Source organism: Phanerochaete carnosa, assembly GCF_000300595.1.
Source record: "Phanerochaete carnosa HHB-10118-sp unplaced genomic scaffold PHACAscaffold_2, whole genome shotgun sequence".
Lineage (NCBI taxonomy): Eukaryota > Fungi > Basidiomycota > Agaricomycetes > Polyporales > Phanerochaetaceae > Phanerochaete > Phanerochaete carnosa.
Genome location: NW_006767629.1, coordinates 1,760,989 through 1,786,282, shown reverse-complemented (window position 1 = coordinate 1,786,282; position 25,294 = coordinate 1,760,989). Strand labels below are relative to the sequence as shown.

At 52.5% G+C, this 25,294-nt stretch overlaps 3 protein-coding genes across 3 annotated transcripts in view; 1 reads left to right on the top strand and 2 right to left on the bottom strand.

Moving 5' to 3' along the window:
- The window catches only part of PHACADRAFT_249609 (glycoside hydrolase family 3 protein), a 45,729-nt gene extending 30,699 nt beyond the window's left edge, over nucleotides 1–15,030 (bottom strand). Inside the window, exons 1-15 of the mRNA XM_007391772.1 lie at nucleotides 14,737–15,030; nucleotides 14,626–14,686; nucleotides 14,393–14,476; nucleotides 14,128–14,317; nucleotides 14,043–14,061; nucleotides 13,957–14,006; nucleotides 13,834–13,900; nucleotides 13,692–13,783; nucleotides 13,546–13,636; nucleotides 13,098–13,489; nucleotides 12,977–13,040; nucleotides 12,888–12,923; nucleotides 12,523–12,843; nucleotides 12,314–12,360; nucleotides 12,137–12,263 (exon numbers count right to left, since the gene is read on the bottom strand). Of these exons, the coding sequence (XP_007391834.1) occupies nucleotides 12,137–12,263; nucleotides 12,314–12,360; nucleotides 12,523–12,843; nucleotides 12,888–12,923; nucleotides 12,977–13,040; nucleotides 13,098–13,489; nucleotides 13,546–13,636; nucleotides 13,692–13,783; nucleotides 13,834–13,900; nucleotides 13,957–14,006; nucleotides 14,043–14,061; nucleotides 14,128–14,317; nucleotides 14,393–14,476; nucleotides 14,626–14,686; nucleotides 14,737–14,820 (1,725 nt within the window). The 5' untranslated portion in view covers nucleotides 14,821–15,030. The remainder of the gene's footprint in view (nucleotides 1–12,136; nucleotides 12,264–12,313; nucleotides 12,361–12,522; nucleotides 12,844–12,887; nucleotides 12,924–12,976; nucleotides 13,041–13,097; nucleotides 13,490–13,545; nucleotides 13,637–13,691; nucleotides 13,784–13,833; nucleotides 13,901–13,956; nucleotides 14,007–14,042; nucleotides 14,062–14,127; nucleotides 14,318–14,392; nucleotides 14,477–14,625; nucleotides 14,687–14,736) is intronic.
- Nucleotides 15,031–19,124: 4,094 nt separating this feature from the next.
- Nucleotides 19,125–23,056, top strand: PHACADRAFT_157566 (uncharacterized protein; the record flags this gene model as incomplete). Its single annotated transcript, XM_007391771.1, has 20 exons — nucleotides 19,125–19,356; nucleotides 19,416–19,894; nucleotides 19,943–20,122; nucleotides 20,182–20,248; nucleotides 20,301–20,595; nucleotides 20,648–20,764; nucleotides 20,817–21,031; nucleotides 21,078–21,169; nucleotides 21,221–21,297; nucleotides 21,347–21,413; nucleotides 21,464–21,513; nucleotides 21,626–21,706; nucleotides 21,758–21,842; nucleotides 21,892–21,972; nucleotides 22,025–22,215; nucleotides 22,273–22,381; nucleotides 22,437–22,575; nucleotides 22,630–22,710; nucleotides 22,767–22,922; nucleotides 22,977–23,056. The coding sequence occupies 20 exons, from the start codon at nucleotides 19,125–19,127 to the stop codon at nucleotides 23,054–23,056; spliced, it is 2,874 nt and encodes a 957-aa protein (XP_007391833.1).
- Nucleotides 23,057–23,403: 347 nt separating this feature from the next.
- Nucleotides 23,404–25,257, bottom strand: PHACADRAFT_25368 (uncharacterized protein; the record flags this gene model as incomplete). Its single annotated transcript, XM_007391247.1, has 5 exons — nucleotides 23,404–23,537; nucleotides 23,595–23,710; nucleotides 23,765–24,296; nucleotides 24,352–24,807; nucleotides 24,861–25,257. The coding sequence occupies 5 exons, from the start codon at nucleotides 25,255–25,257 to the stop codon at nucleotides 23,404–23,406; spliced, it is 1,635 nt and encodes a 544-aa protein (XP_007391309.1).
- Nucleotides 25,258–25,294: the final 37 nt, after the last annotated feature.

Below are 25,294 nucleotides of genomic sequence, written 5' to 3'. Positions count from 1 at the left end.
TTACTTCTCACAGTAGATCCCACGCGTGATGCACTTACATTGCCTCGATGACTTCGAGCGCGTAGTCAGAAAGGGTCCAGCTGATGAACCACTCTGAGGCCAACCTCACACCAAAACCCTAGGAACATCGACGGAAAGATTAGCAATGCTCGTACAGCTCACGAACTGGCGTTAATGCTTTCTGATACGGGTATAAAAGGCAAGTTTCTGCCTCACTTCAGGACCCCAAGTGCACTCACCGCTCTTAACAGTACTTGCTGGAATCCATGTCCACCTACGAGTCTCTGTTCGACGAACCGCAGCAGGCTGGGATTCCTCTACCTTTGCCGTACGTAATTATATATCTGCGTTAATCCTGCTTGTCCTGACGCCTCTGACAGAGATGACCATGTGTCTACTTGGCCATTCAAGGGAAAAAAGGACAGTGTGAGCACTATCATCGTCGTTCTTGAAGGATAAACTTACCGTTTGGATAAGTACATCAAAGTCGACACTTTCATGCGAAACTTATACATTGGGGATGATGATGATCGCAAACCGTGGATCACTAACACTGAGGGCCGCGAAACGGAGCAATGGTGTAAGCCGCTATGAGCCTCCAATATCTCCATAACACCATTGACGTCGTTCCCCTAGGGATGGATAGGCGTATTGGAGACGAGAATCTCTCACCGGAGCTGGGAGACCATGTGACCACTCCGAAGAGCTCTGCATGGCAGTGGGTGGAGATCTGGCGTGCTCTCAACACCTACAAAGTGCTCGCCAGCCGCTTGGACCCTGCACCTGTTGCCAAGCTCATCGACCTTCTACAAGGCGGCCCGCACGCATGGGCGATGTTCCCCAACAGTCTCCGTGACCTTCTCAAAGATAACGAGAGGAAGATTATCAATAGCGGACTTCCTTGGGTCGGGCACTCCACCGCGAATGGCAGCGTTGAGCTCAACTCGGAATTCATTCCTCCTTTCGACCAAATACAAGCAACGTATGCCAACGGGGCCAAGTTTTTCCAGGAGGGTGCTATAGGACCAATGACCATGGAAGCTGCGTTTATTCTGGCGTCCCAGTTCGCTGGAATTAACTGGCGAGACGTGGGTGGGCGCATCACACCCGAAGATATTCGACGGGGCGTCTTCTGGATCAGTGCTCTGTTGCCCCCTGGAGGGGGCAACGACACTCCCATCAAGGAGTATCGTGCGAAGCAGACGGAACGAGTTCAAGGCTTGCGCTACTATCTCAGGGACGCGTTACCCGATAACAACGTCGAAGCAGGAATTGTCTTCGGTGTGAGCTAAATTTCATCCGTTGTGGTTACCTTAGCCTGCTAACCATCCTATAGGTCGACATTGAACCTGACAACCCAAGCCCTAACAGGAATATCTTCATATTTGCGGTTCATGGTTAGCTCTTTCTTCGTCACCTTCAAGCTGGATAATGACAGCAGGCTTAGCCATCGATGCACGCTCCCGTGTTTATATCCCGGACAACGTCCCACTGATCAACCTCTCGTATATCCGATATAACACTAACATTCCATGGCCCTCTCGCTGCGAGGATACCACTGGGAGGTACACTCGGTTCTATGGACATGCTGTGAGTCAATTGAATCCCCCTAAATTTTCTTACCGCACAAATAACACCGTACGTAGCATGCCGCCACCATGCCTTATCAAACCTGGATGGATTGGATTGGTGAAAGTAGGTTTCTGTTGTCGTTCAATACGCCTCCGCACTGAGGTCGTACACGCCCTCCAGGGCATCCGGGCAATCCCATGCCCGACTACACCCAAATCGGGAAACACCACTTGTAGGCCCCCCTTTGTGCGCGATTGGCGCATAACTAATCTGGAGACGCAGCTACCTCTTGACTGAGGATGAAAGCGAAACCTGGCCGCGCAAGCACTATCTCACCACGACGCCTCAACGGCCTCGGATGGACATGGAGTCGGGGAGATAGTAGGTAGCTGCGAGGTTAGGAATCCCTTTGTATTCGTATGCGAGCATGATAGCGATATCGCCGGGAAAACCTGTAACATGTAGTTCAAAGAATCCTACCGAACGCTCGTTTATTGAGCCCGAAAGATGTGTACAGTGCGCACCGCACTTCCCTGGCGCTTCAGCCTCCGAGTCGTTCGAACTTTGGGTGGGTATGAACCTTGAACTTCTTTATTTTGGTCGCGGCGTGGACAGCGTGCACGGCATGCGCATGCAGCAAGAATTCAGGATCAGAGAAGTGTGCCCTATAGCTTTCATGCATGCTCAGTGCTGCCAATGGACTCTTCACAGGGGTAGACGTCACCATTCTTCCGCGATGACTGGAAGTATGACATCGTCCAGTGCGAGGAAAGTTTACGCACAGATTGCTAGGCGCGGCCCACGGCGCGGACTAATCCCTGCATGGCGATGCACTGTGACATGATTCTTCATGAATTCTCCCAACCGTCGATGCAATATCTCCGAGATCTCCTGCGGGAAAATCGCCACCGAGCGAGGCCTGGTCTCACACGCTTACTAGCCAACTTTGCGCGCAGTGGAGTCCCACTGGCACGAATGGTGGAAGAATGGCTGGGAATTGGTTGTGCAGTCTATGTACTGGCGTTGGGATGCTTTCTACGCGTATAAAGGACGAGTTCCCATCTTGCTTCAAGGCTCCAGGTTCACTCTCACCACTCCGAGTCCTAACAATACTTGCTCTGCATGTCGACTCTATTCGATGAACCCCGGTGCGCCGCGGCCAAAGGCGATGTTGCTCTACCCACGCCGTAAGTACTTGTATTCACGTTTCAAGTCATGCCTACGTATACGTTGATGACTTGTGGAGAGCGGACACCAAGTCCAGTTGGCCTTTTGGTGGAAAGGACAACAACGTGAGCGCTGTGATCGTTGTTTTCGAGAGATAATCTCACTCCTTCGGCTAGTATATTCAAATTGACACTTTCATGAGGAACTTATACCTAGGTGATGACGAAACGGGCAATGAACCATGGATCACTCACACTGGGGGTCGCGCATTGGAACAGTGGTGTGAGCTACTACCAACCTTTAGGCAATCTGTAGCTCGACTAACTTTGCTTATAAGGGATGGCAGAACGTATCGGAGCCGAGATCCTCAAACCAGAACCGGGAGAGCCTGTATGCTGTAAAAAGAACCCCGCATGGGAGTGGGGGGAGATCTGGCGCGCTCTCAACACCTACAAAGTGCTCGTCACCCGCGAAGACTGGTGGGACAAGCCGGTTGCCAGGCTCATCGAACTTTTACACGGTGGCCCGCGTGCGGATGCGATGTTTCCCCAAAGTCTCAAAGCTCTTCTGAAAGACAACGAGAAGAAGATCATCGAAAACGGACGCGAATGGGTCGGGCGCCCAAGTCCGGACAGCCTTGTGGACTACAACTTGGAGTCGATTTCTATCAGTGAGGGCGTGCAGGCAGCGTACGGAACCGGACTCCAGTTCTTCCAAGATGGTGCCATAGGTCCAATGACCGTGGAGGCTGCATTCATTCTGGCGACCCAGCTCGCTGGAATCAACTGGTACAAGCTGCATGAGCGCCTCACGCGTGAAAAAATTGAACAAGGCGTCTTCTGGATCAGTGCTCTCTCGGTCTCTAATAACGGGGAATTTTCCATTGAGGAGCACAGGAAGAGCCCCCTGGAGGACCGAAACCAAGGCTTGTACTACTCTCTCGGGAGCGGATCCTCTTCCAATAATGTTGAAGCGGGGGTCGTCTTTGCTGTGAGTGGTGTCATGCCACTTCCAGCTACCTTAACTAACCTTAATTAATCCGCTAACCATTCACCAGCTTGATATTGACCTCGACCTCGACGCGGAGAAATCTGGAAAGAATGTCTTCATATTCGTAATCCATGGCTAGTACTTTTCGCCCCCGACCTTTGACTAAACAATGACAGCTTGCTTAGCTATCGATGCCCGCTCTCGTTTCTACGTCCCAGACACCACCTCGCTGATCGGCATGTCGTATACCCGGTATGGCCCCGCCAATCCTGATGACCAGCCCACTCGTTGCACGTCGTCCAAGGGTGATGGCATTCGGTTCTATGGACATGCCGTGAGCCCCTTGAATCCTCTCATAATTTTAGCGACATAAATAATACTGCACACAGCATGCCGCTGTCATGAAATACCAAGTCTGGATGGATTGGATTGGCCAGGGTGCGTCTTCATTATTGCTCGTCATGGCTTCTGCCCTGAAGTCGTATGCGTCCTTCAGTGCACGGGTCAGGCCAGCCCATGCCCGACTACACCCAGATAGGAAAACAGCACTTGTAGGTCTCCCTTCCGCGCAGTTGGCACATGACTGATCCAGAAATGCAGCTATCTCTTGACCGAGGATGAAAGCCACGCCTGGCCCCGCAAGCATTACCTCGACCACAATTGAGGCTGATCGGTGGACGTGTCGATCATAGTGGTACTTACTTGGTCGCAGACTGTATATTGAGCACTCGCACTTGCGCGTAACGCGAGCCTGAGGACTCCAGGAACGTGTCTCAAAGTGTCGTTCGATCTGCCTTATATCTCGCTCTGAGATTGAGCGTATGCCAGCTATGCCCAGCGCACGAGATTAACGTAATGCAAGTAACATGACACGTCCGATGTTACATAAGAGCGTATCCAGGAGCAGACGTCTCGCTGATTAGCGCCGCTATTGTGGCGTAGCGGGCTGCTGCGAACGCGTACGGGTCGCTATGTCTTCCCTGCCAGGCTTTCGGTAGTGCATCCAGAGCATGCACATCCAGAGCATGCACATCCAAAGCATGCACATCCAGAGCATGCACATCCAAAGCATGCACATCATGTGCACTCGGCTAGGATGTCAGACACGCAAGGTCCGAGTGGTGTGTCCTGACAGTTCCACGCACGCTGACGCGGCACTGCTCGCACCAGACGTAATCGCACCACTGACTGCCAAGGGCACGGCATCTTCCAGTACGAGGTTGGTTCGAGATTTGAACAGCTGCGGCATAGACCATTCCATCTCTCCATGTGTCTTACCGAACAGAAGCTGTAACAGTGTCCACGATGACTTATACGACAAGGGTCCAGCCATAAAGTGAAGTCCAGGCTCAAACAGCCTGTGTCATGCATGGAGCCGTAGGAACGAAAGTGAAGGTCAGGAGGAGCCACACCACTCATGAGCTGGCGCTGGAACGTTTTCCACATGTATAAAGGTCGAGTCTCCGTCTCATTCCAAGTCATCCAAATCCCAAGTTCTCTCTCAATACTTTGAATACCAAGTGCACCGCATGTCGACAGACGAGTCTCAGATCAACGAATCGCAGCAGGTCGTGACTGACGGCGAGACTGCTCTCCTTGTGCCGTACGTATTGGCATTCTCATCTTAGACCTGCCTGTGCTGATAACTTGCATAGAAAGGACACCGTGTCCACCTGGCCGTTCGATGAAAATGATCGAAACGCGAGTAAAACAATATCGTCTCGAGCGGATAGACTTACAATCTTGATTAGTACTATCAAGTCGACACTTTCATGAGCAACTTATACCTCGGGGATGGCGACAATAAGCCATGGCTCACCAACACCAGGGGCCGCGAAAGCGAAACTTGTGAGTTACCACCCGTCTTTGAAATACTCGCTCCCCACTTATGCATTTGTCCAGGGATGGTACAACGTATCGGAAATGCGGACCTTACACCGGTCCCTAGAGAGCCTGTAGCCACCCCGAGGAGCCCTTCTTGGGAGTGGGCGGAGATCTGGCGTGCTCTCAACACTTACCAAGTGCTCGCCTCCCGCCGAGCTGACTCACCCGTCGCCAACCTCATATTCCAGCTCCAAGGCGGCCCGAACGCGACCGCCATGTTCCCTCAAAGTCTCCGCGACCTCCTCAAGGCCAACGAGACCACGATCATAAACAGCAAGGGCGACTGGGTCGGCCGCCCTACTGCGACCAGCGGCATCGAGCTTGCCGCGGGCTACACTCCCTACCCTGGCGTGCAGGCGGCGTACGGGACCGGGCTCCAATTCTTCCAGAAGGGGGGCATTGGCCCCATGACCATGGAGGCCGCCTTCATCCTCGCTTCCCAGTTCGCGGGAATCAACTGGTACAAGGTGGGCCAGCGCATCAGGAACAACCCGGGCTCCATCGAACAAGGCATTTTCTGGATCAGCGCTTTCTTGACTCCTGGAAACCCGGCGGAGTATCCCATCGAAGAGAAAAGGAAGAGCCCTCTGAAGAACCGGAACCAAGGCCTGCGCTACTACGTCAGGCCTGCGGCCCCTGGAAATAGCGTCGACGCGGGAATGGTCCTTGCCGTGAGTTGTGTCTTAGCAGCCATAGTCACCCCAGCCTTACGACCAATAAATCTATAGCTTGACGTCGACCCTGACATCGACGGATGGAAGAACCCCGCGAAGAATGTTTTCATCTTTGCAGTTCACGGCTAGTCCTTGTCTTCCTCCGTCTCAGAGCAGGTGTTGATACCACATTTAGCCATCGACTCTCACTCTCGCGTCTTCGTTCCGCCCAACACCCAGTTAACGAACCTCCCTTACACTCGATACAACCCTATTACCCAACAGCCTCCGCAATGCCAGCAGACTACTGGGACCAACATTCGGTTCTACGGACATGCTGTGAGTCTCCCAAGTCTTCTAAGGGCTGTTCGTGGACTCAGTGATGCTCGACACAGCACGCCGCCGTCATGAAATACCAAGACTGGATGAACTGGATCGGACAGAGTACGTGTTCTTCGTTGTCTACGATACTGCGGCCTCTGGGATGACATCGCCCGCATTGCCCAGAACACCCAGGCGAACCCCTGCCCAACTACAGCCAAATTGGGGAACAGCACTTGTAAGCCTGCATTTCTCTCTATACGATCGACACATGACTCAACGAAACGCAGCTACTTCTTGAGTGAGGACGAGAACAACTTCTGGCCCCGCCAGCGTTACCTCGCTACGAGGCCGGCCTAAGTGACGGACATGTCGGTCAGATTGGCAGTACTACGTAAGCGGACTCAGGACATCTATCTGTACTTGTATGCGTACAGGATGGCGTCTCCCAACAAAGTTCCATTCCTCAACTGGTTTCAAGCGTATCTTGCCGACTGGTCTGTAGTTGGGTCCGAGAGGCATGAATTGCTAAGATCAGCGTGAGAGGTGACTGCTGGTCTAATTAACCGTCCACGCTAAGACAGTAAGGTTACAGAAAGCAGGTAAGGGGACACCATGCGAAGAACGGGAGGCAAAAAAGTCCTGGCTAGTATGCGGGAGGAACGAAAGCGAGATGGCGATTGCGTAAGTGCGAACACGAGACTGTAAGCTCGCAAATAGTCCTGAGGGTTACGACGAAGATAAGTGACAATGGAGACATGCGACCATCAGAGCTGAGCTATGCCCAGCGACTCTGCCTGAATACTGGCGTGCGGGAAGAGGTGGCGGACGTAGCGCCCGACAGAAGACATTTCGTTGGAGGGCCTGGACGACCCGAAGTCCAGGTAGCACACGCAATTTTTCCGCTTCGGGGGCAGAGCCCATGTGACGGCCTCGAATTCGAGCAACGCGCCAAACCGCTCCAAATACGGAGCGTAGCCGGAGGGACTAATGGGCTGGGTGAGAAGTGCCTCAAGACAGCGAAGGCTCGGGAGTGGTTCTTTGTCTGCGGCCTTGTCGGGTGAGGGGTTGACGGGGAGCTCTTGGAGATGAGGGTACCCGCTGAGGAACCCCTCCAATTCCTTAGGATTGTAAGTGATGGCGTGCGAGTCATGGATCCGCAGGACGCGCAGATTCGTAGACATGCCTGTGTAGTCCTCTAAACGAAGACGGGTATTACTCGCTCTGTTGGTCTCCACACAAAGATCCTCCAGGGCAAGAAAACCCCGCAGGACCCTCATGAGCGCGCGATGACTGAGGCTCCCGAGTATGGTAATTTGGAGGATCGTCAAGGTCGAGGAGGAGACCATGTGCAAGGTGAGAAAGCGAAGACCGCGTGCGGACACGACGGTATAAATAGCCTTTACGGCTCTGGGGAAAAGGGGGGCCGTATTGCGCTCGCCGAGCTCCTTGACAGCGTCGTAGATGCAGTCGACGCAGCTGGACCCGTCGACTTCATCATAGACAACAGTCTTAATCCTCGAAGTCCAAAACTGAACCTGGTCCCGAGCAGCTCTGAACTGCTGATCGTTGGCGGGTGGCGAGCCCTGTGCCAAGCGGGTGTTAGAGTGTCGCACGTGGTCGAGAGTGACATGGCGACTCACCGCGCATACCTCGTGCCCCGCCTCGAGCGCAGAGCGGTCTGTGCAGACCACAGCGAGGAATTTCTCGATGTCATCACAAACACGAAAGAGTTCATCGAGGGCGACGTCGCGGAAGGGCCGCACCCGTGCGAGGTAGAGCAGATCAGACGGGCCGAGGAGACATGCGATGCCTCGCAGCACATCGCTCGTGGCAAAGAACCTGTGCCTAACGGGCTGCATGCGAGGCAAAGCGGGTCGTAGGAGGACGAGAGCTGTTCTGGTTCATGGAGGACGCGAGCGGCGGGGTCATATACTCGCAGCATGGTGCATAGGCCCGCGCCCCGCCGCGTCCCTCGAGGTTTTGTACCCTTACTCTGTTAGGTATGCCCGCCGAGGGCGAAGGTGCCTGGCGGTGCAGGGCGGCGAGCGCGGTGCGCAAGACGGGCCTGTCAACGAGAAAAGCGCCGGAAAGCCGCGGTGTATCGGAGGACGAAATACCGTCTCAGGCAGGTCGAGCGACCTTCAATGGGACTGGCTGCGTATGCTATGCGCGCGGAAGACACGATCGAGCAGCCGCTGACAGGCAGACAAAAAAATGAGGCAGTGGGACAAGGACAGTCCGGACGTCATGACCTTTGTCGCTAGACGTCGCCCGCATTGCGAAGTCCCGGAGTAATAAAGACTATTGCGGCAGGTCTGGATAGAGGCGATGAAAATCCGGAACTGCTCGAAGCTGCTCGGAATATCGTCTAGCACAGGTTGGGTAGCCGACGAAACATTGACTCGAGACCGCCTTGCCCGCTGAAGTTGGAGAGCCTGGCGTGGATAGAGAGTGAGTTGTCAAACAGCGTGCAAGTATTGTAAGTGGTGCATGGCGTTGCTAACAGCAAACGAAGGAGACAGCGAAAACAACGCGTGACTAAAGGGGAGATGGTACAAACCAACGGAGTCACGTGCCGCACTTGACATTCACCGTTACTACGGGCGTCGAGTACAAGACAATGCGTATCTTGATAAGACATATATGTACAGATTACAAGGTGACTTTGGGATGTCAGTGACTATTGACCACAGAGGTTTGCTCTGACTCACTCGGTACAATTACAGCTACGATAAGAAGCCTCGAATAGCCCCTCCTACATTTTGTACATCCAGCCTAGACAATCACGTCAGCGAACTCGGCGAAGGAGAATGTCAGAGGATAGACGTACAAGAAAGTATCATGTCCCCAAACGCCCCCAAGTTCGTAATAGCTGACCATCTGGTTGCCAGCCATCCTCAAAGCATCCGCGACCTCCCGCTGCTGCTCAACAGGGAATAGAATGTCGCTTTGCACCCCAAGCACCAGTGTCGGCGTGTTGACCAGTGGTTTGAGGCCCTCCGCAAGGTCAGGGAGATGCGGCGGTGGATTCGGCGGCGGCGGATGGGACTTTGAGTGCGAGAGGTGCGAGTGATAATATTCATGGTGAGGTGAAGACAAATGGGCTGCTAATGAGGGAGGAAGTGGAGGAGGCGAAGATCTCGGAGGAGAAGGCGTCAGCTTCAGCGAATCGAAGGACGAAGCCGTCATATCGAAAAGGTCCATGGCTTTGGAGATATAAATCAGGGAATTGGCGTCATACTTCAGACAGAACTGCTCTCCCTGCACAGCGCGTAAGTGATGGGACATTCTACTTCCACGTGAATTGCACAGACCTGGTAGTCTAGATATGTTTCGATCAAGAAGTCGGGACAGAGAGCCGGCACTCTAGGAAACTCCGCATCCCCCCGTGCGTCTGGTATTTCACGAACTTTGCGCCCGAAACGTTGGTCCCATTCAGGCCCCGAACGGTATGTGATCGTAGCGATTTCTGAATGGAGTATGGTTCCGTATGAAAACCTTTAGAAGGCTGACAAGTACTCACGTCGCGCAAGTTTCATGCCTGTGTGTGGCGGAAGTCTGTTGTAATAGAATCCTTTATTCCAGTTTGGGTCCGCCATTAAGACTGAGGATCTTGTGAGTAGAACTCCAAAGAGTTAACAGTACATGTGCTCACCACTCCGTTGAGCAAAACGCATGGCAATTGCACTTGGGCTACTCCGGGCTGTACCGCTGATGCTAACGACCTTTCCGACTCGCTCAGGGTATAGCCATCCTGCAGCGAGACTTTGCATGGCACCCATGGACGATCCTACGCTTGCGTATAGCCTGTCAATCCCAAGGTGGTCAAGCAAGCGAAATTGCGCTCGAACCATATCGAAAATGGAGATGACCGGGAAGCGCGTCGCATAGTATTCGCCGGTAGTAAGATCCATTGACGACGGACCAGTAGTACCGTAGCATCCTCCGAGGACATTTGTGCAGATGACGAAGAACTGGTTTGTGTCCAACGCACGTCCAGGGCCGATGAAGCGTTCCCACCATCCCTCCGCTCTGTTTAGCTCCGTCGATGCAGCATGCGAGGACGCCGACAGCCCCGTATGGAGGAGAATAACGTTATCCCTGTCTGGCGAAAGCGTGCCCCACGTCTCGTAAGCAACGTCGAACCGCGGTAATGGAGGGGCATATACGAGTGGAAGCGGGTCTTTAGAGTGGAACGTCTTGTAGGAGCTTGGACTCGGGCGGGCGTACGGTGGTTCTGGCCCAGAGGTGGAGGTCGACGTTCCGTTGCTCGACGTGGCTGTCTCTGCAGAAGATGCCAGAATACGCGACTCTCGCGCGGCGTGCGCGTCCACGCAAGGGAAAGAAGGTTTAGCGTCGTTCGGAATTAGACACGTCGAGGCAGCCCGCGTGGAGCGTGCCCTGACCTGCTGGAGGACTGCACCTCGAGGCGCTTTGAGGTGGCGGCGGGCAAGCTTTGCGACGTTCATGTCGGCGAGTAGAAGAATGAGGTCAGCGGCAGCGACCTGCGAGGAGGTGGTGGTCAGGCAAGAAGAAAAATATAGACAACATTATTCATCTCGACAGTGGGAGCTTTCAGCGGTGTCGATGCGGTACTTTGTTCAGCAAGCCAAAGGATGGCGACAGAATTGGCCACACCGTGACGTCACGAAGAGTGACCGTCAAGCAGCAGTCACGCAGGTCGGAGTGCAAGGCAGCTGCGGCGGGATTCGAAGCAGAAGTACTATGATACACACACAGGCTAGCAGGAAAGTCGGAAATTACAGTCCAGTCCAATAGAAGCTCTTCCCAAGCTCGATCTCTCCCGACAGCCTCACGTCCGCCGACGAAGCTCCAACAAGCACCTTGAACCTCCCAGCCTCCGCCACTTAGTACGCCCCCTTCCGCTCATCATAGAAACTGATAGCGTACTTGTCAAGATGCACAGTGACCTTCTCACTGTGCCCTGACTCGACCGCAACCTTTGCGAAACCCTTGAGCTCCTTAACCGGTCGAGGCAACGACGACTGCGGGTCTGCGATGTAAACTTGCGTGACTTCTCGGCCCTCGACGTTCCCCATGTTCTTCACTGTGAAAGAGACCGAAAATTTGCCGTGCTCAGAGATACCAGAAACTTCAAGAGCGGGGTAGTCGAAAGTAGTGTATGAAAGACCATGGCCGAAAGGGAATAGCGGTGCGAGCTTCTTAATCTCGTATCCTCGGTATCCAACAAAAATGCCCTGCACGAGTCACATAATCAAAATCAGAATATTCAGTATCCCGCGACGGTTCTTACTTCGTTGTAGACGATCTTGCCATGGACCTGAGGTTTGTCGCCGAACGAGGGATGCGATGGGTTATCCTCAACATGCTTCCTGTACGTGCATTTCGGAAGAATTTGTCAGAATGCGGAGGCACAGCACGTACGGGAACGTGAGGGCGAGCTTGCCCGACGGGTTAACCTTGCCGAATACGGCGTCAGCAATGCCGTTGCCTGCTTCGTTGCCTCCATAGAAGGCCTGGAATAATGTGAGTATGGGAGGTGACGAGCAGCGCTGTGTACTGACCTGAAGAAGGGTGTGGGCATCCCCGATCCACGGCATCTCAACCGGCGTTCCAGACTGATTGACGACCACGGTCTTCGGGTTGGCGGCGAGTACTTCAGCAACAAGTCGGTTGGTGAGGCCAGGAAGGCTGCAGAGCGCATCAGCATCTTTCCCTAAAGTTGAATAGCAGAAACTTACTCCATATTTTGCCTGTCGTACCCTTCACGTTCCGAGCTATCACGAAGCTTTGAATACGAGCCGTTTAGCGGTATTTCAGATAGCTCACTCATTGTTCAGGCCGACTACCAGTATCGCAACTAAAGCAGGTCCGATTAGGGCCGCAATTACTCAGCGCTGCAAGATCACAGCCAGGATACTCACTATCAGACGCCTTTGCTAGGCCTAACCGCTCGTTTGATGCCGTCCTCGGGATCAATCCGACGGATGGCATCAAGTTGAATTCCACCACGAGCTGCAAACGGTGCGCCCCCAGCAATGAATGCTTTGTTACTCAGACGAACTTCGACCCTGTGTTTAGTCCCAGCCTTGAGCCCTTTCACAACCGTACGAATGTCGACAGTTCCGAGACCGAAGAATGAATCTCCCTGTTTCGGATTGATGCTGAGCTCGATGACAAGTTTGTCGTCGATGAATAAATTTCCTCGGCCTGCGATGTTCATCCCGATTTCCCAATCGCCGTCTTCGTCGGGGACAAAGGTTGCCGTGAACTGCAGAGATAGTCAATACCTCAGCTAGCTAGATGTCGACTTGCCCTCAGCCAGCATATTTCGTTGACCTTGGTGTCGTCCTGAAGCGTATGTCATGAGCTACAGTCCCATGTTATCGTAGTGAGACACGTACAATCCCATCGGCCAGGAAGCACTTCGCAGAGTTCGTTCGAGTGCTCCACACGGCAGGCACAGCCCTGGAAAAGTTCGGGGAGGTTGACAGCTAGTCATCCGTAGGACTGTCGTTCCAAAACTCGAAGAACGCGCCCCTCTTCCCGTCGTATGTTATGTACGGGTCGATGGCAGGCAGGTATCGGTACGAGAGCGTTCCAGCCGTATACTCGACTTCAGCGCCAATCTCCTTCGCGGACTCGGTGACACCCTCCAACGGTGAGACGGAGTATGTTGGGGGAAGGGAGGCAGAGCCTCCACCGGAGATTACAGCTTGCTTGGCATTAGGGCCAATGACAGCGATCTTATGTACGCCCGCTCCGATAGGAAGGAGACTCTTCTCGTTCTTGAGGAGGACGATAGCATCTGCAGCCGCCCTCCGGAGAAGCGCACGTACTTGAGGAGTGTCCAACGGTTCCTCTGGGGTGTCAAATGGAATCCCAGATTCGTATGCGTGTTGAAGCATTTCGAGGACCTGACGATGTCCGTGAGTACCGAAAAGGGCAAGGTCACAACAATCTCGAGACGTGCCTTCCTGACGCGACAATCGATATCATGGAGGAACAGCTTCTCGGCGACGACTGCCCTGATGGCTGCGTCGCCCCGCATGACGGTCGGCCCTCTATCAACTAATAATTGAGCACAAAATACTTGCTGAATGACGATGATGTACGTACGGCATTTCAACGTCCACCCCGGCTTGGATACTCTCGGCGGTGCTGTATGTACCGGACCAGTCACTCATGATCATCCCCTTGTAGCCCCATTCCTTATTTCCTGTGTGAACGCGTGCTCGACGGTGGACAGTATAACATCTACCTTTCTGAGAAGATCGTCCAGCAGCCACTCGTTCTCCGAGCAGTGAAGCCCGTTTAAGCGACTATAACTACCCAAACGGATCAGTATCAGACGTTGACCCAAAGAATGCTAATCGCGACTTACGCAGTCATTAATGCCCATGGATTAGCTTCCTTGACCGCAATTTGGAACGGCTAGAGGTAGATCTCTCTCAATGCCCTCTCGCTGACGTCGCTACTAATGGAGCATCTGCGCAGAGAGAATAAATTAATCTCAGCGATCTTATGGTATGCACACGGTTCAAAAGTGACTGACCTCCGGAATTCTTGATCATAGGCGACGAAATGTTTGATTGTGGCTGCGACACCCTTGGACTGCAATCCATTTATATAGGCAGCGGCAATTGTCCCATTGAGGTGAGGATCCTCAGAGAATGACTCAAAGCCTCGTCCTCCCAAAGGAGACCTCTGAGTGTTGACGGTAGGTCCCAGGAGGATATGACAACCTGGTTCTCGTGTGGGTATTCGAACGCACGTGTGTTACATATCTTTGGCATGGCATTCGTCTGCAAGTGCCTTACCAACTTCTGCCGCAAGCTCAGTGTCAAAAGAGGAGCCTAATCCAGTGGATGAAGGAAAGCAGCTGGAGGGGACCCCGTTGAAGACTGAGGCAGAGTTATACAAGATTGCTATGGATCCCACTGCAGCTGACACTTACATCGAGTACCGCGAACACCATTTGGACCCAATCCAATCAATGACAGATACGTTCTCGGCATGACTTGATCATTTCTTCTGTAGCCTCGCTACGTACCATTACTCATGCGTATGGCGGGGATATCAGCCTCTGGCACGGGCGTCGTATGCCACCATCCCTACGAGATTAATGAGCCATCAGCACATCATACAGGCAAGCGCTACTCACAGAACCCGACAGAAGCTTGACTTTCTGGCCCAAAGTCAGCTTGGCAAGTGTCTTGTCGATATCGAGGCGGGTAGAAGCAGCCATGGTGAGCAGCAAGATGAGAGGTGAGAAATAAGGTCACAGTCAACCCGCTTATAGGCGGTCAGGTATATATATTCGATTTCATCGTCGGGAACGCTCAGTTCGAGCGTTTCTCATGATCAGCTGAACGTAGCTGAACGTATGCCTGAGGTGTTCCAATAAGGAATTGCAGTCCCCCCGGAATCGGCATTATGACATGCGCTGCGGCAGTGGCACTCGCCCGACGAGAGCTGGTCACCTGCCCGCACATCCCGAAGGCAGTCACTGAGCGTAGCTAAACGTATGCCTGAAGCGTCGCAGCGGGGATTGCGTCTCCCCGGAGTCGGTACATTGGGCTGCAGGTGGTGGGATAGGAAGTTGCATAGGCGCCAATAACGCTTCGTAGATGACAGCCTTATTTGGGTCTCCAGACTGCGTAGTGTCCAGCATCGAGGCAAAAAAGCAAAGACTCATGCATTTCTTCCGCTCGCGTACACCATGGCATGCCGCGCACCACCCGGAATGGCGGTAAGCTCGGCCGTGTTCGCCCTGTGGAGGTCTTAAGGTACTTACTTAGGCTTCTGTTTCGATCCCATTATTCAAACAAGGCAACTGTGCCCTACACATACTGGGAGCTCTGTACGCGAGTTGGACATCCCCGCCAAACGCCGTCTATACATCTCAAACGTACTACCTGTTATGACTCATGGAATCTGACTGTGGTGGCATCCTACCTGGAAAATTGCAAGCACGGGCTGCCAGTGCTTCCGCACGACACGTGGCCCTGATGAAGAGCTCGAGCGCATGCTGCCCTTCAACAACTTTGAAAAAAAACCGTATACGAATTCTGCCTTTCAGGTGTCCCAAGGCTGGAAAGAAACCTACATCTCGCCCCTCATCCGCATTTATAAGCTAGGTCAGACGGCTACAGATCCACTAATTACCGAGCCCGCTAGCGACTGGGAGAGCGGGTACACGGGGAAAAGCACAGAGACTCGAAATCAGCGCATCCCCGCTTATACAAAGGCGTTCAGCGAGAAGCAGGAAAGAAGCATCTCTTCGTACACAACGATGAGGGACCCTGCAATGTGTGAGAAATCAGGCAGGGTTTAGGCGTACATCTGCATTGGCGCTATACTGTACGGACAACGACAATGAGACATGTGCCTCTAGTAAGTAGGAACAACATGAATCGAACACCATTACATGTGGGAACGTTAAAAATCACTACCCTCCATTACTTTCCGCACCCTCCAGAACATGCCATTCGTCATCTTCAAGTTGCTTCTTGAGGCCTTTCGGGTGGCCGATATACTGGAAATGCTCTCCATACATGGCGTAGTATGTATCTAGACTCTTTTTCGCTCTTTCTCTCGGCTTATCTCGGGCCTGCGGGCAGTCCAGCTTGGGAAAAATACCAGCTCGCGGAGCTCTCATGGTCAGGGAGGTCGAAGATGTAAAATGAAGTGCCATCAACCGGAAGAAAGAATGTATAAATGTGAATTTCCAGGTGTCCAAAGGTCAAGCGTCTCCGCCACGGCGTACATCTCGTCGCACCCGTACGCATCCCGAGAAGGTTGGTATTCCCATACTTAGAGCTTTATGCTCTCACAGCCATGCAAAGTCGCCTGGTCGAAGTCGACAATACGAACTTCGTCATTTTTGGAGATGAGGACGTTAGTGTGGTCGAAGGAGTCGCTGTGCTTGACTCCAGCCTTATGAATCTTGAGCATGGCGAGTGCAATTTTCTCGCTGTAACCGGCGGGTTAATAGGCTAACAATAGAGGACTCTATCACACTGCTAACCTGGTTTCGAGGGACATGTTCCATAAAGCCGTCATGTTCTCCGAAGGGCAATACTGCAGGATGATGCATGCTGCTTGACGCTCCGTCCTGTTGTCCTTCTTGTAGGAACCCCTGGAAATTCCGTAAAACCGAGGCACGACGACGCCTTGCTGGCAGGTCATGCAACTCGTTCCTATAGATCCTAGTCCCCATGCTCCAAGGTAGAGACGTCGTCTTCCTTGTACTTGCAGACCACACCAATCTTGTCAGAGTCCAATTTGACAGAATCGAGTGTGCCTATCCCTGTCATTTATATCACACTAAGAGAAATGAATTGCTTACATCCCGCAATGCCACAGAGATGTCAATAATTAAATTTCCGGAGTAATACATACAGCCCTACAAAGTTGCTACAAAGCCTATTGGAACCCAATATTAGTACAACAAACAATTGGTGTCTACTGGGAACCAGAGGCTCTGGAAACGAGAGTTTGTCCACAGTAGAGCACCTATGAGGCCGAAAACTGGAAACGCGTGTCGGCGTGTGCTGTAGAGCCTGAGGCAGCTTGGAGGTCGAGAAGGCCAGGTGGCAATCCAATGCTGCGGTTAACAAAGTTGAGACGGAGGAAGGCCATTACAAATTGCGGCGTGAAAGTTGCCGCTGATAGTGGGAAGATGGATGCAGGTAGGTACGGACGAGAGAGGGGCTAGGTCTCGGAGACTCAGTCTGAGAGTTGCAAAGTGGAGGTGGAGCTGAGCTGAAGTGCTGTACGATCCCTACCACCAGGAATTTGCACAAATCCGTTCGATGTATAGCATGATGCGCTCTATGTTGAGATACGACAGTTGCTCCGTCGGGGGGAGCTAAGTTACATTATTCAAAGCCCGCGAGGAGCGGAACGCGGTGGGCAGAGAGGCAATGAGGATATTTATACAAGTATGTTATCTCGGCCTGCTTTCCAGAGCATGAATCTCATGACCTTACGTGCTATCCACATGCTATGTCTGGAATATGTACCTTTCCTAGCGTTGTAAACCCTTCCCATGCCGGCGAGAGGTGAACAGAGACTCCCCGATCTGGCCTGGCAAATCCACGTGGATGCAAGGTCTAAACGTTGTTGCACTCAGCACTTATTCAACAATTACGTTCTTACTACAGAAGGATCACGTCCGTCGTCTGTATTTCGCGAGCGTAAACGAAACAGGTGGATTTTGTGCTCACCACCTTCACTGTGTTCGCAGAGAAAGTCGCCAATCAATTTCAGGACTCTCGTTCCGGATACATCGTACAAGGACAGTCGGTGAAGCCAACGTCCATAAAAGTGAGTCGGGCCTAGCCCCAAGTGTATGAGGCTTGGTTGCTGCATGCCTGGCTCCTGAGTGTGTCAGGGACGAGTGCATAGTTGAATATGGAAGTCATCATGGAGAAGACAGAAGGGGCTAACAGTAAGATAACGGCACAAACGGCGAGACGCCGGCAAATTAAACCTAGCCCACAATCAGGCGGGATGAGCAGTACTAGTAAGAGCTAATATAAAGCCTGATCGCCAAGCCATTTGCGCGAAATGAGCAGGGGTGCATCTGACACAACCCGACACGCTTTTCCGCAGCCGACCAGAATAGTACAGAGAAGACAATCGGCTTCTAACCGACAGAATCAGCTCACCGATTGGTTGAAGGAGATTATCGCGACGCATAGGCTTATATTCAACCTAAACGTGTAACTGAGCAATAGAGAACTCAATAGTAAAACCTACGGTGGTATCCTGACGGGCTCTCGCCCTGGCGGCAGATGTTCAGTAGCCGAGATGCTCCAAAGTAAACACATACCACGTTGAGCTGTCCTAAAAACGTGTCAGTAAGCCTTGGCATGCTGAGATGGCATGCTTTGCTACACCTATCTCCTGTGTGGTGCCCTGCATTGTCGAGGTTTCGAATGAGCTGCCATTTGACTCCAACAGAGCTAAACACGCACGACGAAACGGAACAGTAGCAAAAGGAGGTCATATCCAGTGCATCAAGGGAGTCAGGGTGGGCATTAGAGCGGATATGTATGTCAATTATGTGCGCTGCGATCTGCTTGGTTCGCATTGGCACCGAGGTCAGATCCGCTTGGAGTCGGAGCGGTGAGAACTTACAGGTTCGGATCACAACAGTCCTCAGGGCCCCTAGGCTCGCTATTTGCACCGTCATGTGAACCGTAAAGCGTTATCGGGGAAAGTGGCAGCCATAGGCTCAGAGTTGGGTTTGTGGGTGATAGTACAAACTTGAAGCGCGGCCGCAGATCTAGACTGCCATTTTGGGGCATCCGTATCAACTGATAGACGCCCATACCCACCGTTGACTGGCTACAACATACATCATCTCGACCATCCTAGACTTGGCACCAAGTTTGGCCGCGGAAGAGTATTTAATCATATCTGAACAGTAGGAATCTCATCTCGCTTTCTTTAGTAGTATCCAGCTGAGTTCTGTTAGACAGTGTGGCTGTTTGACCGTTCCCGGACTCACTTGGATGAGCGACAGCAGCCAAACGCTATAACATGCACTTTTACTTAACCGAAAGCCCGACGCGGACGCTGTACCTTGTTACTAGCTCCCAAGAGGAAATACAGGGTCGCCCGAGCCGAGTGCTTGTGTTCCGTGCTGCGGAAGGAAGAGCGTCGCAAGCCATCGTAGAGTTCCTCCCCAAGAGCGAGGTCGACCTGACCAATGCAATCAAGCTATCCAACAGAGTCATCAAAGGTTGTCTAGGCCTGATCTCTATTGCTGGCGGTGTGCTCCTTTACTACTGCCCTCGGCGATTAGTGGGCTTATCCGTCGCCATGTCCCAGACGTATTCCTCGCGGTTATAACATCCGTGACAGAACTTGGTGATACTAGGCCCTCTGGTCCTCGACCCGAGTCTGTCGCGAAGATAAATGAAGTAGGCTTTTACTCCTTGACTTCCTCGACGTGGGATTCTCCCTCTTTGTACGATGCTGCGCCAAGTCCCACCTTTACCGAGCAGACTGACACATATCTGCGGGACTCTTATTCTGGCCAAAACTCGCCCAATCTTATGTTTGAGCATCCGTGCATGCCTCTCATCAAGATAATATCTGCTGGGACTTTCTATTACGCTCTGGAGCCGTACTGGGACCTGTCGTCACGGCTGTCTCAGCGGATTACAAGGGATGGTCAAGCCCCACAAGATATGGGTCACTACGACGATCGCTTTCTGTGGAACGAATACATCGTGCGTAGTCTCCTAGACTTCCGAGAAGGGCTAGATCCCGCGGAAAGAAGCGACCTCGACCGGTGTCAATTCATCGTAAGCCCAGACCTTACGCTGTCGACTCCCGCTCATTTATTTTGCAAGGCGCTTGCCATACAAGGATACGTAGGCCTCCATGCGCTGCCGCTACCCGCGCCGCCTACAAACGGAAAGCCGATGGTTGCCACCGTTTCGCTCATATCTCGACTTGGCTGGAAGCGAGCAGGCACTCGCTTCAATACACGAGGTGTAGACGACGATGGGAACTGCGCGAATTTCGTAGAGGTATGTGGGTTATCCAGCAGCGCAGCGGACGTGTCCACTCATGTATTTGTACCCTCCAGACCGAAACCATCTTCAGCACTGAGATGAACTGTTTTAGCTTTGTCCAAATCAGAGGCAGCGTTCCTTGTAAGTGTCCAATGAGTATGTGCTTTGAGAAGAGCTGACGGCTTCCCGAAAGTGTTCTGGGAACAGCAAGGGCTGCAAACGTTCGGACAGAAGATACAGATCACAAGACCACAGGCTTCACAGCCGGCGTTTGAGAGGCATTTCATGCAGCTCATCGACGAATATGGGGCGGTACACGCGATCAATCTTCTTGGAACTAAAGAAAACGAAGCTAGTTTGACGGCCGCGTACGCACGGGGTCTTCAGATCGCGCAGACTGACATGGGCGATGCCATTGGCATTACTCACTTTGATTTTCATAATATGGTGAGGCTGTACGGTCATGACGGAGTTATCGGTCAACTTCGGTGAGTCTTTCTACTTCGCGTTTTGCAACGTGACATATTGAACTTTGCAAAGTCGACAAGAGAGCATCATGGAGCATATAGACAAATACGGCTTCACGATGGCGGACTCGACCTCAAACGAGATCATCACATACCAGAAAGGCGTGTTTAGGACGAACTGTCTGGATTGGTAGGCCCGCTGAACTCCTTCCTTCTGTATCTCTGTTGACGGACGTCTCCAGCCTTGATCGCACCAATTTTGTACAGGATATCCTTTCTCGCACCATCCTTGAGCAGTATCTCTCCCTGGTTCGACGAGAGTGGATGAATATCAGTTCGCTATGGTCTTACCATAGAGAGCTCTGGGCAGAGAATGGCGACGCGTTGTCTCGTATCTATGCAGGGACCGGTGCCATCAACACAAGTTACACAAGGAGCGGAAAGCGGACGCTGGCCGGTACGTTCGTCTCATAAGAGGGGTATCCACCTGACACGCCGGCCAGGCATGCTTTCTGACGCAACGAAGAGCGTCTCAAGAGCATACATCAACAACTTTCAGGACAAGAACAAGCAGGTCGCGATCGACATGTTCTTGGTTAGTGAGAACGTCGAGATATTGCGGCGGTGCTCGCTAATTAAGAAACAGGGCTACATTAGTACGCAGCAGCAAGTCACCATTTTTGACCCAATACATGATCTGGTTCGCGAGGCCCTGGAAAGACGGTTCGCCATAGAGGCTTGCATGTCGAGTTTATACTGATTGTATGTGAAGGCTGCCTGAATACTCGACTACAAGACAATGCGTAATCTTTACGGGTACCTGGAACGTGAACGGGAGGGTTAGTATTATGTATTCTGTTTAATCCCTCTTTCCTCTGACTTCTTGTAGACCCCCACATCCGAACCACTATTGCCCTGGCTGTTTGCACGAAACAGTACGTCTCTCCATTGGACAGCCTACACATCTTATACAGATCGCTTCAGCTTTTGCAGACATACCCGAGTACGCCAGACATGTTATTTTCTCGACCCCGATGCTCACATCACCTAGGCCAGATATTTACGCAATAGGTTTCCAAGAGATCGTGCCGCTTACCGCTCAACAAATTGTACAAGCAGATCCTGAGAAAAGGTGTACACGTGTCACAATCTTTCATCTAGTTCTTTGCTAACGTTGTCTCAGGCGCATTTGGGAGACTAAAATCCTCGATACACTGAATCGAGCTCCTGACCATAACAGCAAATATGTTCTTTTACGGAGCCAGCAGGTGAGACGGGACTTATGTTCGCAGAGCCAGTTACCAATGCATGCTCCAGCTGGTCGGCACGGCATTGCTTGTTTTGGTGAAGTCAGAGTTGGTCTCGGTGATACGCAATGTCGAGGCTGCAGCCCATAAGGTGCGTGTTAATTCCATCCTCTCAAATGCCATTAACGAGGCACTTGTTGCAGACTGGCTTGCGTGGCATGTCTGGCAACAAGGGTGCTGTCGCAATCCGACTCGATTACTACGATACAGACTTTTGCTTCATCACAGCACATCTAGCTGCTGGCCACTCGAATGTTGAGGAGAGGAATGCAGACTACCATACCATTGCCAATGGGTTGCACTTTCTCAAGGGCAAGACCATCGATACTCATCAGTGAGTGTCTGGTGACCAGCAATATTTGGCTATCCCTGAACACGTCTTCACCAATAGGAACGTGATATGGCTTGCCGATACGAACTACCGAATAGATCTGGAGAACGAACGTGTAAGGCAGCTAGCCCAAGCAGACGACTTCGATGCCCTCCTTTCCGCCGACCAAGTGGGTAACGCGATGTTGTCTTCGCAGCCGAATTTACTCGTTTGTTACGCCCTAGTTACGCCGAGTTATGGACGAACACGAAGCCTTCAGCGGATTTGTCGAGGGTCCTCTTCTCTTTGCGCCGACTTACAAGTACGATTATGGGTCGGACAAATACGATACAAGCGAAAAGATGCGCATACCGGCCTGGACAGGTGACCCTTTCGCGTCGCCACACCTGCGATCCGCTTGACAGAAGTGTCCTACAGATCGGATACTATACAGAGGTGATGCACTCGACTTGTCTGTCTACCACAGAGCCGAGCTGAAAAGCTCCGATCACCGGCCTGGTGCGTGCGGTCTCCCGCCTTGCCTTTGCACCGTATTGTGATGGACACCGCTCCAGTGTTCGCAATTTTCAGAGCGGAAATCCGGGTTATCGACCATGTCAAGCGGGCAACACTGTCACGTTTGCTGCTCGACAACGTGACTTCTACTGCGCCGGGGGAGAAGCTTGACGAGAAATTAGCATCTCTCACATTTTCGACCGAGGCATCAGAACGTATGTTCTTGGATTGCCTTAGCCTTGCGCCCACTGCTGACTCCGGATTCCAAGTCCCGCCTCCCAGCTCCGATGATCTCGCCTGGTGGGACAGCCCAGGTACGCAGAGCGACAGCCCTGAGCAGGCTCCATAAACTGACGTTATGGCAGAACATCCCGGCGGCGTATTCCCAGTAGTGCCCGGGTCACCTGGCAGTCAACGAAAGGGCAACCCGTTTGACTCGCCTGACGACTCATCTTTATCGTCCCCATCATCGTCCGAAGAGCGACTATACAGCACCCTGCAGGCACCGATAGCCCCCCAGCCACTCGTAGCAGCTGCGAGTCGACGGCCACCGCCCCCACCACCTCGGACGACCAAACCGACGGGGAGGGAGCTATAGTGTCATGCACGGGAAGTATCATGCAGTAGTCCGAATAATCGCGGAATTCATAGAAAATAAGATAATAAGGATGTATATTACAGCTCAGACCAGGACCCTCAGATGAGACCTTGCTTCTTGAGATCCTCGTATGTTTTCCGGTTATACACATTACCCTCCTCGTCCTCGAGCTCCTCCATGGTCTCCTGCTCAAAGATCTCGTTCCGACCTTCGCGCTTGAGCTTTTCTGCCACTAAACAATAGCGTTAGTACCTCCTGCGGATTATTCCATTCCACATGGAAGACTCACAAGCAAGGGCGTCCTCAATCCGAGTGATCTCATGGAAGTGCTTCGTATTAGGCAAACCAAGCGCGCGCATTCCGAAGGCATGCCGTGATTCTTGGAAATGTCGGTCAAAATTTTTCCTATGAAGTAAGCGTTAACCGAAGTAAAATAGGGCCGCACAGAACGAGGCTGACCTTCCCATGTAGACATGATCGGAGCAAATTTCGCATCTATACTCCACGCCCAGACCGTGCAGCTTGTACAACCAGTATGGAATAGGCTTCCCATCCCATCCCAGCGGAAGCTTGAGTGGATTGTATATGCGCTCTTCCTCTTCCTCTTCCTCCTCTGCACCATCCGCGTTCGTCGGGGCAGCAGGCGCGGGTTTTGGCTGCGACTGCTCGAGCAGTTCCTGTTCTCGCTCTCGGGCTGTGAGTGAGAATCGCCGCTCTACGTTGGACTTGGTGTCGTTCAGGGCCGGAGCAAGAGACGCCAGCATCCTGGTACAAAGGTGGGTGAGCAGCGCAGCGGTTCGGTGCTTCGACCCGGACGCGCTGGCAGAGCCATTGCTATTGCTGGCTCCATTGGCTCCGTTCTCCGAAGTCGGCGGACCGTTTGGGTTAGCCGGAGGCTCTCCGGATTCAGCCTGCTTGGCGGCAGCCTTAACGTGCTTCTTAGAGTTTAAGTGCGCATCGTACACCGTTTGCTTGGAGTACATCTTTTGGCCTATTTACACGCGAGATGAAGCAGCGGGACACCACAGATCGAGAACACGACTCACATGCCGAGCACCAAACACTAATTCCATTTTCTGCTGTCTGCTTCGGTATCGACTCTTCCCAACCCTCCACAAGGCCTGCCTCCCATTGCTGATTGAACTGCGTCTCCGCTTCGCGCTGCTGTGACTCGATTTCAGCTAACGGCTGAGCACGCTTAATGAAGGATAGCAAATATGAGTGTAAGGCCTTGATATAACTAACCACAATGCCGTGAGCGAGACCTTCAAGAGTATCAAGTAAATGCAGAAAAACGTACAACTCGTAGTCCCTGGATGTCCGACACTCCTTAGGCAGCTCATTGTGAACGGTGGTAGATTGGGCAGCAAGAAGTACATCAAGGTATTGTAGGTACCCCAACCGCTTGCCAATATACTTCAAGTTGTTGTAAGTCGTATGGTTCGCGTACAAGTCGAGGTACTTTCCGTACTGTTCTTCACCAGAGAACAGCAGAGCGATGGCTGGGATCCAAAGTCATTAAACGCGGCCTAGATGACGATGAGCGAGCACTCACGGTCGTCCGCCTCGTATTCGTCCTCTCCCACTTCCTCCATAACTTCGTCCACAAAAGCAGCAAGCTCTAACTCAAAGCCGTTCGCCGTGGTATCTGGATATTTGACATAGTGCTCTTGAATCTTGTTCAGGCGTGCATAAAACTCTCCCAGGTCATTGGGATTTCCAGGGGAAGAAAGCTTGTCGAGCTCTGTCTTCCTGGCCTCCTGGTCTTCATACAAATTGTTCAAAGCGACTACTCGTGACTGTATGCGGTCGAGAATCTGGGATGCTTTGTGTTCTGTCTGGAGGCGGCCATCGTGCGTGGGCTGGGACTTGGAGAGGATAGTATATAGAGCGCGTTCAAAATGCTCGATCTCTTCGTGCGTTTGTCTCTGCACCTCGATAGTTGAGTCCATTTTGAGGAGGTTCTAGGTGGAAAAGGAGCGAGGAAGA